Source organism: Nannospalax galili, unplaced genomic scaffold, assembly GCF_000622305.1.
Source record: "Nannospalax galili isolate Female #2095 unplaced genomic scaffold, S.galili_v1.0 scaffold341, whole genome shotgun sequence".
Classification (NCBI taxonomy): Eukaryota; Metazoa; Chordata; class Mammalia; order Rodentia; family Spalacidae; genus Nannospalax; species Nannospalax galili.
The window spans coordinates 586,042-602,146 of NW_008346082.1; the positions used below are offsets into that span (position 1 = coordinate 586,042).

Sequence of the window (16,105 nt, forward strand, 5' to 3'; positions counted from 1 at the left end):
GACAGCTGGGGCTACAGGAAGACCCTGTCTCAAAAAGACCGAAAAAAAAAAAAAATAGTTTGAATAACCCCACTCCACTCTATCTTATACTAACCCTCTTATGCAACTGGTTCATTTTTCAAAGGTATTTAAGTTTTCCCTTAAGCCCACTGTAGATATTCTTCAGGAACTGGAACCAAGCTTCCCACTAGGCTTGGTGAGTGGCTACCTCACTGAGGGGAAGTAGGCCAAGTAACATCTGCATTAAGCATGTCAGCTAACATGTGGGTTACAGTCCCAGAAAGGTGGATCCAATGTATAAGCAACTCAGTCACAGCTCTGGGGCTGAATTACACAATATAAGTGTGTGGCCCAACTGTCACAAACTTAGTACAGACCCTCAAGGCTTCTTTCAATCTTAAGAGTCACTGATTCTAAACCTCATAAGTTTAAGAGTCTGAGAGTGACCCATTTCTTTACTCCACTCAAGCGACAGATACAAACTCTGCTTTCAGCTTGCCCCAGATGGTTCCTTTTTCTTCTAGATCCACTTCCACTGAGGAGCTAGACTAACATATATAAACAGATAAGAAAGGCAGCTAAATTGGTGAACACAGATGGGTACAGATGGAAAAATGTGACACAGGTAGACACGATATCTTTGTGAAGGTGGGAGATTAAAAAAAAAAAGAATGAGCTGAATGAACAAGGTGAATCATAACATGTCTGAAGTCCTGCTCTCCAGGACTAGGTAAAATCAGTGACTCATAACAACATGTCTACAGCCTTGCTCTCCAGGACTGGGTAAAATTACTTGTGACTTTGTCACACTAATTCTGAGTAAATTTCCAGGGAAGTCAGGCCACTAAGTACAAGAAAATAATGGTATGTCTATATATTTAAGGTTCCCTTGGTTCCTTATAAAATTTTTATTTATTTTTAAAAATTTTTTGTGTATGAGTGTACTGCCTACATGTGCGTAAGTGCACCTGTGTCATGCAGTGCCCTCAGAGGACAGAAGAGAGCATCGGATCTCCTGGAACTGGAGTTACGGATGGTTGTTAGCCGCCTTGTGGGTGCTGGGATCTGAACCCAGGTCTTCTTCAAGAACAGTGTTCTTAACTGCTGAGCCATCTCTCCAGTCCCTCCCTTGTTCTTTAAACTGTAATGATAAGTCTACTAAGACCATCCTCTAGGAAATGAGCCATTGTTCTTGAAATATTCACCACTGAGGAGCTGCTCTCTGGGCCAGAAAGGTCTTGCATAGGCACCTGTTCTAAAGGTGGAAGGAAACACCTCCACCTACACAGCCATGCCATTGTTCATAAACCCTTTGGCCATGGCTTTGTCTACCCAGTGTTTCTAAGCTTACTGGCCAACTATGGCTAAAATACCTCTAGTTTCACCATTCACCCAGAACTTGCAGTTATCTGGGAGAGGAAAGAAACAGTTTATGAGGTACTTGGAGTCTGGTAGGTCCTTACCCTCCAATGCATATTTCATGTCTTGAGCAAATAGATGCCACATCACTTCTGCACTGACTTTCCCCACACTTAACTCCTGAGGAAACCTGGATAACAGAAAACAAAAAACAAAAAGCGCAGTGAGCAAGCAAGGCAAGAGCTATTTGATAATATTTATTCTAAGGTACCTAGATCTTAGAAGTCATATTAAAAAAAAGAAAGGCCTAGAAACAGGGCTAGGCTGAATCTGAAGAAATGGGGCCCAAGAACCAACAGTATGATAAATGAAGGCAAAGGGGACCCCATTAGGTAAGATGGGCCCAGAGGACAGAATGCCCAGAAGGTAAGACAAGGCAAGGCACTGGGCTCCTAGGGAGGGTGGAGGCTGGAGGGCAGACCCAGGATAGAGAAGCTGGAGGAGAAAGGGCAGAAAGGTGGGCTCTAAGAAGGCCTGTTTTATTCATTGTGGACAGACACATACACACATAGTCTCTGGATCCCCTGGGGCTCCCATAGCAGCCACAGCCCCGGAAGCCTCTCTCTCCAGAAAGGCTGTCCCAATCTAGACAGGGCCCTCCATTATATTTCCACACCTGTCTCCAGAAACAGTTACCCAGACAGATACAAGGGACAGAGGGACAGATGGACGGACAGTTGGAAGGAGTTGCACTGCAAACATACAGAGATAGGAAAGAAAGAGGCTGTTAGATAGATGGACAGATCAATCACAAAGCAGACAGAGCCAACTAGGGGGATACTCACTGGTTCAGAACAGGTGTGTAGGAATTCTTATCTTCCTCTATGATAGACACAATAAGTGTGATAAGTTTGGGCCAGAAGTCCAAGTTCCGAATGCTGGGCCCTGGCTCCTCCAGCGGTAGTTCCTGCTTCTCGTTCTGAGGGAGGAGAAGAGGGAGCGAGGGAGAAGACAATTACAGTAGAATTGGAAAACCTCTCCCTTTTTCTCTTACCCTGCTAATGCCTGTTACTTTAGAATTCCTCTTGTGGTACCTGTCTTCCAAAAGACTACCTCTGTTCCACAAGAGGGATGATTACTGGGAAGTCTTTCAGTCCTTGAGACTTTATATAGCCCTGGGGCACTGCTCCTGGAGTAGGAGACAGAGACATGCCTGTCTTCCTTCTCTCAGTTACTATGGATAGTTGACTCTTGGGTTGAAATGAGCATCCTCCAGCCTCCTAAATAGGTCTAGTTCTACACTCCCTACCCACATCCACAGGCAACCATTCTCTTCCAGATGTCCCTCTTCAGATCCACGTCTCACACAGCACACATAGACACCTCCACTCTGAAAAGCTCCTTGAAGTTGTGCAGGAGCTACTGAACAGACCCTGCTGCCGTCTGGTATAACTTTCAGTGTAGTAGGACTCTTTCTGATACCTTGAAAGTTATTAGCTGGAAGACATGCTCCTGGAAAGCTACTGGCCTAGCTGGAAAAGAGAAGGCTTTTCTTGGAAAGAGACAAAGAAATATAAGGGTGGATCTCAGGAAAAGAAGAGTCACTTCACATTCAGAATCCAGAAAGGACAAGTTGTAATCCACAGAGACCGGAATCGACATTATTTCTCATAGGAACAAAGGCAAAGGTGGAGCTGCACCCGACAGGGATGGACCTTTTATGTGGATGTTACGTGTCCTTGCAGTTTCTAGTAGCCCTAATAAGCCTATATCAACAAGAAGCTAGTAGAAACCAGGACAGACTCCACATGCTGTTAATTCTATCTCAGTACCACTTAAACTCATCTTTTTCTTTTTCTGCCACTCTCTCAGCAGAGGTTCATTTAAGGATATCTTGGTCTTTCAACTTCAGTCTAGCATCTTATCCAGGGAGCTGTCAGTGATTTCTCTATAAGGAAAATCTTTGAGTATTGCTCTTCTGTTTAAAGTTTTTCCATGGCCTTCAATTAAGCTCAAACTCCTTAGCTTGACACAAAAGTCCTTCAGAATGTGACCTTGCTCTCAATCTCATGCCTCAGCAATTCTCTTGTGCCCTGCATCGTGATCACCATTTACTGTGGTGCCAGGCACACTGCTAAAAACCTTATACATGGTCTCATTTGATCTTCTCAATGACTCTACTGAGGAGTTAGTTATCACCTCATTTTTGGATGAGGACACAGAAGGACAAGATTGTATGACTTGCCCACAGTTACATAGGTGGAAAATGGCAGAACTAAAATCTGATCCCATAGCAGCTGAATTCTAAGGTTTGATGCCATAAATAGCTGAATAATTGCACAGTGAACACACAAGTGTGCTTTATAGTTCTCTTGGCCTTGACTCTGTGCTAGAGTCTGTTCTTTTCCTCTGCATTGAAAGGAGTATTGTCCTTTTAAATGTATTCAGAAAATCAGTGCATCATGTTACCTTGATTTTGTAAATGAATATGAATAATCCAGACTATCCCCTCAAGTTATGTTGGTGAATTATAATTGCATCTAATTGAAGGTGCAAGAGTTGGAACTGGTTTTGTAATTGTACTTAAAAGAAAAAAAAGAGAGAAAAATAGCTGAATAAAATTGCTTTATGTTTCCTTAAATTAACATACTCACATACAATTCTGTGCTTCTAAACACTTTATCTTATCCTTTCTTCCTTTCAGCTCCTTTCTTGAACAGATTTCTACTCCTTCCTCAAAATCTACGTTGGATTTTACTTCTAAGAACTTGTCTCTGGCTTGGTTAGATACCCAGAGCACAGTTTATGAATTTCTGATATATATGTATATGTATGTTTATCAGATATCTACAATTATAATCAAATGTGATAAAAGAAAGAACAATACATGTAGTAATTTTTCCCGATTTCTACCAAATAATGAATGCCCCCCAAAACAGAAATGTGTCTTATTTGACTTTACATATCTAATGCTCCATTTGATAAGTGAATGGATGGATGAATAAACTATGACTGAAGTCCAGTAGATGGCTATGTTAAAACAAAACAAACCAAATCTAAGGGTTTCCTTGAGTACATGTATTTCCTCTTTGAAAATAAGGTTGAAAGAAAGTAAAAAGTTGATTACAATATAAAAAGGCTAAAGCAAGTCCTGGACGGCTTGTAGGCCTTCTTCAGTCTAGCTCATTATTATGCCAGGGCAAAGGGACCAACATTAAAACAGACATCTGCATAGTTGAAAGATCAAAGCTGAGAACAATATCTTCCCCTAAGTAGAGGGACTCTATAGATAGATGACAGAAGAGCCCAGAAGGTACCAAGCCAAACAAAGGCCCCAGGAAAACCTCCCGTGAACACAGAACCAGTTGAAGGTTTTACAAAACCTCTAAAGGAGGAAGCATTAAATATATGGCCAGCACAAAAAGAACATTTGGAATGCAAGAAGGCAGCACAAAAAAGATCTTAGATCTCTGCTAAGGGGCCCCAGGAAGCATTATAAATTGGATGTATTAACTAAAAGACAGGTGTTCAACAGATTACCATCATTTGGTCCTACTATCTTTTGAGGTCCATCTCCAATGTTCCTTGTTTTATGTAGCTTTTTCCATTGTCTGATCAAGACTGAATTCTTCCTCCTTGGAACCTTTCACTCTTATCCCTGTCTCAAAGCCCTTCTAATAGACTACACTAATTGAAATATATACGTACACTCAGGAGACTGTGGATTGACTGAAGGAGCACTGGACTTTTCTCAGACCTGGCCCAGAACATTACGTACTCACTCACTCACTCACTCACTCACTCACTCACTCACTCACTCACACAATCAATGCAGTAAAATTTTTAAAAAGAAAAATGAACTAAGTTTCCAGGCACTGAGTTAAGATGCCAGCCTAAAATAGGTGAAGTGCCTCAACCTCACAAAAGGTTAGGACAAGCCTTAAGAGTTGGTAGGTAGGTGAGGAAGGCAGCACAGAACTTACAAGGACTAACACATCAGACCAAAATTTAACCCTGAGAGAAAGTAAGGGTCAGAGAAAAGACTCTGGGATGGTCTCAGAATTCCATCTACAGCCATCAAATCGCTCAAATTACGGTGCACTTCCTTCAGTACCAAAGGAAAACTTACTGCGGCCATTTCTGCTCAACTCAGGTATGTCACATTTTGTTCAAGCGTCCTTTGTCAATGTATAAATGTCTATACTATGAAACAAATGGTCCACAATCCATAACTCACTCATTCATGAACATATCAAGGCCTTTGTTTTGAGCTCCTTTCTACCATGACTCTAGTGAAGAAAAGCTGAGGCTCCACAGAGCTGCTGTCAACTGACCTCATCTGACCCCAAACCTCTTACCAGCTGGTACTGGCAACTGTAGAGATCATGGCAGTTGTTGAATATGTATTCATATGTGGAATTCAAACAGGCTTTCACACAATCCTTTACTACTTGGCTGGCTCTTGGAGGGCTCTGCAGTTCTTGCACCTGCCAATTAACAGAACAAATGCAGGCTTAAGGTCCTGCTCGCCTATGTGGGATCTCCTCTAGCCTCCCCCTAAATCTACTCCAGATTCATTTGACCCTTTCTGAGTCCCCAAACCTTGCCCAGTATTATGGTTTGAATGTAAAATGTCCTCCATAGGCTCAGGTTTTAAGTACTTGGCCTCCAACTGGTCATACTGTTTTGGGGGTTGTATAATCTTTGGGACACTGGCATCTAGTTATCAGACACAGAAGCAGACCTTAGAAGGCCATTTCCAGTTCTGCTCTCTGCTTCCTGATCCACCAAGATGTGAGAAGCAGAAGCAGCAAGCTCCTGCTGTCCTGAACTAAGCATCTCCATCATGCCTTCCCCACCATGGTGGACTGTTGTCCCTAAAGGTGAGATTTAAAGAAATTTCTCCTCCTTTAAGTTGGTGACAGGTATCTTGTGACAGTGATGAGGAAAGTAATGAGCACACCTTGTGGTGAAACTGTAGGACAGCTGATGGGAAGAACCTCCAACCCTCTTCACTGCTCTGTGTTAGAAGTAACCCAGGAAACAGGTATACTTTGGAAGTGGGAGCTTAGAGGTGCTGAATCTTGTAGCCCAATGACTTTTACTCTCCATGTTTCCATGGCCAAGTCCTAAGTCCACCGACTGGTTCAGCCCATTCTTACCTTCATTCTGAAGAAAGTAATGCTGGTAAGCAAATCCACTGTGGATTTTAAATCTTGAAGTCTCTCAGGGCTTCCAGCAGGAAAATTATTCTGTTGTAAATCAAGCAAATATAAGAAAGGAATGAAGGAATATGAAAACCTTCACTGCCAAAGAAATGGCAATCAAAAGCAATGAAATCAAAGTTTCCCTAACTGCTGTCCATTGGGATTTTCTGTAGTTGGCCTGGGAAAACTAGGTGTGACATTACAGGTCTCCCTTTTTTATTTTCTAGTGATGCCGACAGGGCCCTGACCAGCATCAAGATGAATACTTCACAGCTCAGAAAGCCACACTTCTTCCCTAACTCTGCTTCCCATGCAATATGTAAGCATTTGTCCAGATGAACGATCTCGATCCCCCCGCCCCCCGCCTTGGATGAAGATTCTTATACCCAGTGAGTTCTTCAAAAGCTGCACTCTAACTGTGTATCATGGAATATAATGAAGTCACATTACAGAGCAAGCAGATCCAGAACCTAGACTTTCAGTACACCCTGTGCTTCTACTGTCCTGGAGCCAGCAGATGGCAGAGTCCTGAGCAGACCTTTGAAGTTCCTTAGGACTTTCCTGTATGCCACACTTTATTCTCTTTGACATGAGTTTTAGCTGGAAGCTGCCATAGAGAGCTGCAGGAGCAGAATAAGCCACTCTCCGCTTTGTCCATTTTAAGATGGCTACTTATATGCCAAAGATAGTCATCTCTCCATTATTTATACAAATGGAGAATAAGAAAAGTACAGATAATCAACACTTCACTTTTTAAAAGTTGGAGGTTGCTTTTATACTTACTTTTTAATGTGTATATATTGCCTGTTCTGGAAATTCATAGTATTTTAAGCAAATGATGAAGCTATTGTAAGAAGATCTATCTTAGGAGGAGCTGAGAAACTGCCCATTTCTTTGCCCTGTCCCATCCCAGGTATCTACTCCATCTATTTCCTCCCAGACTAGAAAGAGACATCACATCTAATACAGTTTACTTGCCCAAGACAAGCTAGTCTTTCTTCCCCTAGTCAGAGACTCATATCTTTCTTGGGAATTGAGAAGAATATAAAAAATGGAAATATGATTAAGTATAAAAATTCTATAATGGGGCTGGAGAGATGGCTCAGTGGATAAGAGCACTGACTGCTCTTGCAGAGGACCCGGGTTCAATTCCTAGCAATCACATGGTGGCTACAAACTGTCCTTAACGCCAGTTCCAGGGGAATCTGAAGCCCTCTTCTGGCCTCCGCAGCATTGCATGACATGGGTCTACTCACATACATGTAGGCAATATACTCATACACATAAAATAAAAAAAAAATAATAATGATAAAAATTCTATAAAAGGGCAACTCTGGGAGAGATTATGTCACCTGAGAGTAGGGTAGGGTGATCATGGAATTGGAAAGCCCCCTATCAATTAAAAGCAGTCATACCTGCTATTTATACTGCATGGTCCTTAGTGTTAAAAGGGCTACAAGTGTCAATGACATCAGCCATTGAGATGCATGTGATGTCATAGACCATTTTCCCTATTGTGGATCTTTATAGTAAGACTTACCCATCTCTTCCCAGATTGAGCTTGATATTACTTATTACCCCACATGTAGCTATGTCCTCACTTACCCTATACATAGAGAGGTCGATCCTCAGGGAGTTGTGTAGCTGGTCCAGCAGTTTCACAAATCTTTCTTTCTGGGGGTGAGGAAAAAAAGTAATAGAAAAGGGAGAGAGGATTTGCTTCTGAGTCCCCAGACTACAGTAGAAACAGAACTACCTATGAGCAAGGAGAAAAAGTGGGGGCAGCTGGTTGGCAACACATCCTTTCCAAACCCATCAGAAGAACAAACAGTGTAAATGAAAATGATCCCTGTTCCATTTCTCAGCAGCACTGTCTTTGTTTTGTTTTGTTTTCTGTCTTTTTGAGACAGAATCTTCCTGTAGCCCCAGCTGTCCTAGAACTCACTATGTAGACCAGGCTGGCCTTGAACTCATAGAGATCTGCCTGCCTCTGCCTCCCAAGTGCTAGGACTAAAGATGTACACCACCATACCTGGTAGCAGCACTGTCTTAAACTAAGAAATCTTTTCACATTGACAAGGGGAAAGCCAAGTTGCTGGGAGGGGAAATAGTTCTTTCTATATACAAATCATAGGACACGACCAGTACATCTCCATCCCTCTGAGAGTGTAACTTATCAATTCATCTTACTCAGACAAAAGAGAATCCAAACACATTCTCCAACATGCTCCTGAGTCTGAGGTCTCTAGGTTATCTTTGTATATTTAGTTTTATAGATACAACCTAGTAGTAGTAATGGTGGGAAAGGAAAACAGTGATGCATTTAAAAGGTCATCAGACAGACATGAGAAATTGCTTTTTAAACCAAGGTACATGTATTTCCCTTGTGTATATTCTTAAATATTAAAATGCACATAGAAAAAAAAGTATTAAATATAGAATCATGTGCCTGTAGGCTGCTGGCACAGTACTTCCAGAACTGCTTATGTCAACTACATCAGTAGATACTGATTAAGGCACTACATAGTGGAATAAGACAAAATGGAACAGATAGTTGACTGGCTTAATCAATTACATTAACTCATCTACAGAAAGGCTATTAACAACAACAATGAAATGAGTACCAAAAATTGGGGCTCATATATGCAGCAGACTGCGGGGATATCAGTAGTTTTATCCCTACAGAGGTGACTTCTGTGATAGGTCATTTCATCCCATTTATTGAATATAAGTCAGGTGGTAGTCTCAGTAATGCCTCAATTTTTCTAGTACCCTCATTCCAGGAAATGGGAAAACAGTCCAGATACCAGAAAAAGTCCAGGAACACATTGCTACCCTTACTTAGACATCAGTCCCATGTAAACTTTAGTGGCATGAATCTGTCACAGAGAGACTGAATAATATTGAGAAAAGTCCATTTGGGACCTTTAAGACTAAACAACATTGTGACTGAATCAAAGTTTTGCCTAGAGAGGAGGTTCTGTCTGGGTCCAGGTAACAATGTCCTTTAAACCATGGTGGTTTAGACTGCCACGGGGCAGTCTATTAATAGTTCACATATCTATAAGGAAAGAAACTTTGACTATCAAATGGCAACTATTTGAATTTTAGGCACATCAATCAACTCTATAGACCTAGCCAGGAAATAGCAACCCATCAATTGATTAATATTTGGGGACCTGTGTTTCATCATACTCACACCAAAGTTGGAGGCTGAGAAGCGATCAGATGCAGAGACGTTAGTGGACACAGTTGTGTGGGCATAGTAGGCATTGATATTGGCCAGTAAGGTGCTCATCACTGCTGGCACACCGGGACACATGTACTTGGATGACAAACATGCAAAGTGCCTAAAAAACAGCATCTTCATTCTCAAAGACTCTTCAGAGTTTGCAGGAGAAGCTAAGTAGGAACTCAATAAAAGCTTGTGGAAGAATACAGTACAAGTAGGGCAATCAGCTCCCTCTGCTCATACAGTGTGGATCCCTGTGTGCATCTTTATGGCAGCATCGCTAATAGCCATGTCTGCAGACTGGAATTCCTATCATGGGAGTCTTGGGAGATTCTACAGAGAGATGCTTTCCTTACAGCTTACTGCCTTCTTTGTTGACTCCCAAGGCACTCTAGGTCAGTTCATGAGCTACATATACATGTACATGCATGCACACAGGTGAGCAAAAACATGCCGTATCTTCTCATGTGTCTTTGTATACCCACTCATGCCCTTTTCCTTTTCTACCCCCGACCTTGGGGAGGTAAAAAGGTAAATCCCTGAGTTACTGACATACATACCCTTTCTAAGCATGCCTTCTTTGCCTTGGGGCATAGATGCACTCCACCCATACTTTCTTCAGAGAAGAAAGTATGTAATACTGCATATTACCCAACTAAGCACATGTCCACCATGTCATGTGCCTTCATGAGCTACTCTAAGGATTAGTAGCTACTTCCCAGAACCCTGGGGAGCCTCACGTCATTGCTTGATATATGGACTCGATGCCGTAGCGCATGGCAAATTCATCCACAATTTCTTGGGCTGTCTCATCAAAATACACCTTCCATGCATCATCTCCCCGAGCCTCTGGGATCCGGATTCCTCCACTGCCCTGAATGTCTGTGAGGTAATGGAAAAGGTTCTGCAGGACACAGAGCAGAGAAAAGGGAAGGGTTAAAAATACATGGTTCTGCTGGGTGGAGTGGTGTAAGCCTTTAATCCCAGCACTTGAGAGGGAGAGGCAGGCAGATCTTTGAGAGATGGAGGCCAGCCTGGTCTCCATAGTAAGTTCCGGGCCAGCTGGGGCTATGGGGAAATCTTGTCTTGAAAACAACAAACAACAACAACAGCAACAAAACAAAACAAAAATATGATTCTAATGAAAAATAAAACCTGGTGATAAAGTCCAGGAGAATGTGAAAAAATTTGATAGAAATTCTGTCCTTCATGCCACTGCTCAGCTCTTCTATGGCCACAGCGGGTTGTCAATTAGTGAAAGAAGAGTCACAGCTCAGTGCCTCAGGCTGTCCAGAACAGCATAGTGAACCCAGTTCTCCAACCACCTACTGACCTGCTTATGGTCAAGAGCCCACCCTTGCTTTGCAGCCCCAACCTACAAATTTCTGCTCACCTCATGGAGACATGTATATTGTACATGGTATGGGGCCACCTTCTCCTCCCCCTTGATCTCCACATTGATTTGTAGCCGGATAGCCCCAGAAACAGCAGATTTGTCTGTCCTCTTCTCTGCAAAAGGAAGGAGACTTGAGATTCACATCAATGACTACAGATGGTGCAGTGAGCCCCATCCTGTTTTAATCCAAAGAAAGAATGGCATCATTAACCAAGTGGCCACATACTCCATAAATAACACTAGTGGCTGGGTGGCAGAACAGAAGTGAATGGTCAGAGAGCTAAAGTACTAGGGATGAAGTTAGGGATGAAGACTAAAGGACCTTCTGAAACCTGGGGAATATTCAAGCCAGAATGAGTTCCAGCCATTGCCATGCCCTGTCCTCACTCCTACCTATGCTCAGCTCTCTGAAGCTAAGATAGGCTCTGGTCCAGTTTCCTCACCTAGATTGTACCAGACATCCATCTCTCCACTCAGTGTCCGAACCTCAATGATGGTTTGGCCAAGGAAATCATCAGACTCTCGCTTTAGCCGCTGCTTTACTCTGGATTTGATGTCGTCATCCTCATCCCACACTCGTACCTTAATGCGGTCAGAGGAGTTGTGGCACTCACTGTGAGAGAATTAGGTAGAGAACTAGGTAGGACAGACCCTGCACTATGATTACCAATTTTCCCCCAAAAGCTTCATCAACTACACTTGAAAGAGAGAGTCGGCAGACATTCAAGTTCCAAGTGAATCAGGTTAACCCAGCAACAGGCTTTCGATTCTTCAGAGATGGAGAAGGGAGGAATGATTATGGTCAACTTTGGCTTCTTTTTAAGACATTTTTTAAATTTATTCATTTTTATTTTATGTGTATGAGTCCTTTCTTTTGCCTGTATAGATTTAAGAGTACCACCTATGTGCAATGCCTGCATAAGTCAGAAGACAGCATCAGATTCCCTGGAACTAGCATTTTGGACAGTTACTAGCCGCCATGTGGGTACTGAGAATTGAAACTGAGTCCTCTGCATGAGCCTTCTAACCACTGAGTTATCTCTCCAGCCCTCCCATTATGGCTTCTTACACAGCTAATAGTATCAATAATTCCCAAAGTACAATGTCAGAGAGCTAGGAAGCAATTGCTAGCTTCCTCCTCAGAGTTCAAGACTCTGGATGGCCATCTTGTATGTGGTGTTTGCTTTGGAGAATGGAGCTGCTCACATCTCCCTCTTGCTCTCCTCCCCAGAAGTTGTTTTCTGGACCTTGGTCCCTTACCCAAAAGTGGTACTAAGCAAAAATTGTTACTCCTTTCCATATGGTCTTATCTTTCCATATTCCATTAAAATATTATACTGTAACTACTCCTCTACTGAAAAATAATGATCATCAGCTAGCCTGAAGAGAGAGACTGAGATATAGTGTCATGTATAGTATCTTGCACAGAATAGGAACTGAATAAATTGCTCATTAAAAATGGGTAAAAATGGCCACAAGCCAGTTCAATTTAAAATTAGTTATAAGAAGGAGTCAAGCAGGAGCTATTCTGATTCTCAAAGAAATAGGTACACATCTCTTTTACTGAATCCTAGTTCTTTTCCACATGAGTTCTCTGGGAGTCAACAGAAGACAGTCTCCATACTGTCAGTCCAGCCTGCTCAGCAACTTCAGAACCCAAATCTTCATCCTACACCTTGGAGGAAGGGATGTAAAACAATACCATCTGACTTCTCCAAATTTTCATCCAAGTTCTAGGTTAGAGCGAAATGGTCTGTAAGAAGTCAGGTAATAGAAAAAGGAATGGAGTAAGCCAAGGCAGGAAGAAAAGCTTTCCTTAAGAGAAATAGAAACATCTAAGTCCCCAGACTGCCATTTGCAAGCCAGAACTATTCAGTTATAGGTCAGATATCCTTTCCTCACTCCTGAGAAAAACCTAAAACCTCCTAGCAGGGTGGCTGAGCTAGGAGATATAACAGGGTGGCCAATTCTGAGTTCTGTCCAGGGTAACAGTAAACTCTTTAGGGCTAGACAAAGCACTGTAGTTAAACGGACCTAGTTAACACAGGGCTCATATAAACTACCAAAGTCCATGAAAGGAAACCCAGAAAAAGTATGACGGTTGCCCAGTGAAACATGGGAAATTGGATTTTTCTATAGCCTCTGCCCAGTTTTAGAGCTCAAACCAGAAAAGCAGGTTGCAATATTGCTTCTAAAATGTACATAATTCCAGCTAAGACAAAGCTCGCCCCCACCCCCACCCATACCCCATGACTTACAAATGGAACTTCTCCTCCCAAACAGGATTCAAATTTCCAAAAATGGTCTTGGTACGTTTTTTGGTTTTCCCAACTTGCACAGTCACATAAGGGTCACTGGATCCTGTCTTATCTTTGGCTTGTAGGCCCTGGGCACACACCACTGCAAACCAAGCACAAATTGGAGCTTCAGAGGTGAGTCAGAAGCTTTCCTCAGCACTAATCCTAGGCCTAGGGAAGACAACCTGTGCTCCCTGCCTAATCTCACTTCTCTGTATCTCTCCTTAGTCCTGGCCATTGCCTTTCCCTCAAAGTTTAGCCCCAAAATTCCACCTCTCCACCTGGGCCCTCCCTGATCCCTGACTGCCTCACTGGTCCTTCATTCTCTGATATACACATGCTTAAGCCCTACCCACATGGCTAGTAAACCACCGGTGAACTAGCACCTGCCTACCCTCTCCTTGCCATCCCCAATTTTTTTAAGCTCAAACTGCTAATAAGTGCATGGTTTCAGATTATTACCACATCCTTACATGATGGTTCATATTGTTTGTAAGTACTAGTCTTGTCTCTCCTGGCATCAGGACGAAACAAGGAGTGGTGAATAATGAGACTCACTTTTCCTCTCAGTGCTGTCTTCTCCTCAATCTCTCACTCCCTCAGACTTGGGATGCTTCTTTCTCAGCCTTTCCCCCATAGGCCAGGTCTCCCTGTTCCCTCAAATGTTTGCCCTCACCAGTGATGGTAATTTTGGCTGACCATTTGGAGGTGCCATCCAGAACACTCTGCTTCACTGTTTTCATCTGCTGCACATGGGCAACTTTGCTCACTGTGAAGACATCACGGATAACCTCAAAGATCTCTGGTTTATTCCGCTCTCGGATCTTCATCCGGTCTTTCATGGCCATGATAATGTTCTGGGTCCGGTCCTCGGCTCCATGTTTGGAGCTCTTTTCTGCAGCCCCTGAAGGATAGTTCAAAAAGTAGAACTAGGCAACAGGCCGCCTCCCAGGCCAAGGTCAATGTAAGGAAAAGGCTCTGGGAGAGGCGTCTAATAGAGGGAGATACTTAAGAATATTGCGAGTTCTCTGGAAAAAGCAATCACTGTAGGGCCTGCTATCTGGCCAGAGGAGTTTAAAATTCAACTCAAAGGGTAGCAGAATCTTGATAATTATGATAGGAATTCACTATATTACTCACTCTGTTCAGATAAATGTTAGAATTTTTCATCTATTCTCTAACTTTAGGGTCAAACTCTCACCAAAGAGTATCTCAGATGTCATGGAGGGACGCTAATTTTATCTAATCTCATCTAACTGCCAAGTATGACACAAATCCCAGAATTTACCACAGACACAACTGGGTTATATCCTATGGTTCTACTGCTTTGGATGTCAACAAATAGTGTAGTATAATTTTATTTTTAAAAAGTATGGTCTCAAGCCGGGTGGCACATGGCTTTAATCCCAACAATTGGGAGGCAGAGGCAGGTAGATCTCGGCAAGTTCGAGGCCAGTATGGTCTTTGGTTTCAGGCAGACCTGGGTTCAGATCTTGATTCTCCCATTCCCATCTTAGTGATTATAATACACCGTCTTTCAGATAGTATATGTAAAGGATATTGCCCAGAACCTGGCATCTAGCAAGTACTCAAGAAATGGTCATTAATTATTATTTGCTTCTACCAAATCCTTAAAGCATTATTATAACTTGGCTCTGAGTAATACCTGGGAGACATGGAGAGGCAAGAGAATACTTTCCTACATTCCTTCACCCCATTCTTCTTAGAAGTCTGGCCACAGTGAGGTTAAGGCCAGCAAGAATTGGCAGCAGCTTTGAGCACTACTACCTTCCCTGCTAGGAACTTATTGCTTTTCTTGCTTCTATGTTCCCACGTCATCATGGAGGCAAAAGTGACATACGTAGGGCTGGAGAGGAGAGATAGCTCGGCAGTTAAGAGCACTGACTATTTTGCAGAAGACCCAGCACCCACATGGCTAACAATCATTTGTAACTCCAGTTTCAGGGGATCCAATACCCTCTTCTGTCCTCCATGGGCACTGCACAACATGGGTACACATGCATACATGTATGCAATACACATAAAATAAAAATAAAGCAACAAAATTTTTTGGTCTTTTTGAGACAGGGTCTCTTTGTAGCCCCAGATGGCCTGGAACTCACTATGTAGACCAGACTGGCCTTGAACTCACAGAGATCTGCCTGCCTCTGCCTCCCAAGTGCTGGGACTAAAGGTATACGCCACTACACCCGCAAAAAAAAAAAAAAAAAAAATTAAGTGACATATGTAGGTGGGCCTTAAAGCTAGCTTAAGAGCCTCTTAAGAGCTTGATATATTTTCCTCTAGACTGTCCAGCTATTTGAAACTTTGGTTCCCAGCACTGTTGTATAAAAACTCTATCTACAAGTAAGAAATAAATCCTGGGTCCTAGGGTCTAGACTTCAGGTAAGCTGCTCTGTAAGGCCTGGAACTTCATCAGTCTCTCATTTACCTTCAGTCCTTGATTAAACATGCTCTAGTTACATTGACAATGGCGTACACATTATTTAAGCTGAGCCTCTGGGGTCAAATGAATTCTCTAGCTCCACCAGAAGGCTACAGAAAACTCAAAGGGTTTTTCCTACGGTGCTTAAGAGGGTACTCTAAGACCTGT

General features: G+C 42.6%; 1 protein-coding gene and 1 non-coding gene across 8 annotated transcripts in view; one reads left to right on the forward strand and one right to left on the reverse strand.

The window, feature by feature from the left end:
- Window positions 1-16,105, reverse strand: part of Unc13b (unc-13 homolog B) — a 241,504-nt gene that overhangs the window by 12,431 nt on the left and 212,968 nt on the right. For all 7 annotated transcript variants that reach the window (XM_017800429.2, XM_029567943.1, XM_029567944.1 and 4 more), the window contains 11 exons: window positions 14,168-14,395; window positions 13,453-13,594; window positions 11,638-11,807; window positions 11,192-11,307; window positions 10,539-10,702; window positions 9,766-9,916; window positions 8,172-8,240; window positions 6,522-6,611; window positions 5,718-5,846; window positions 2,205-2,338; window positions 1,464-1,549 (listed from right to left, as the gene is read on the reverse strand). In XM_017800429.2, coding sequence (XP_017655918.1) covers window positions 1,464-1,549; window positions 2,205-2,338; window positions 5,718-5,846; window positions 6,522-6,611; window positions 8,172-8,240; window positions 9,766-9,916; window positions 10,539-10,702; window positions 11,192-11,307; window positions 11,638-11,807; window positions 13,453-13,594; window positions 14,168-14,395 — 1,479 coding nt within the window. The remainder of the gene's footprint in view (window positions 1-1,463; window positions 1,550-2,204; window positions 2,339-5,717; window positions 5,847-6,521; window positions 6,612-8,171; window positions 8,241-9,765; window positions 9,917-10,538; window positions 10,703-11,191; window positions 11,308-11,637; window positions 11,808-13,452; window positions 13,595-14,167; window positions 14,396-16,105) is intronic.
- On the forward strand, window positions 3,695-3,822 carry LOC115071932. The gene has a single exon (XR_003850988.1). It is a non-coding gene; the product is annotated as a small nucleolar RNA SNORA22 (small nucleolar RNA).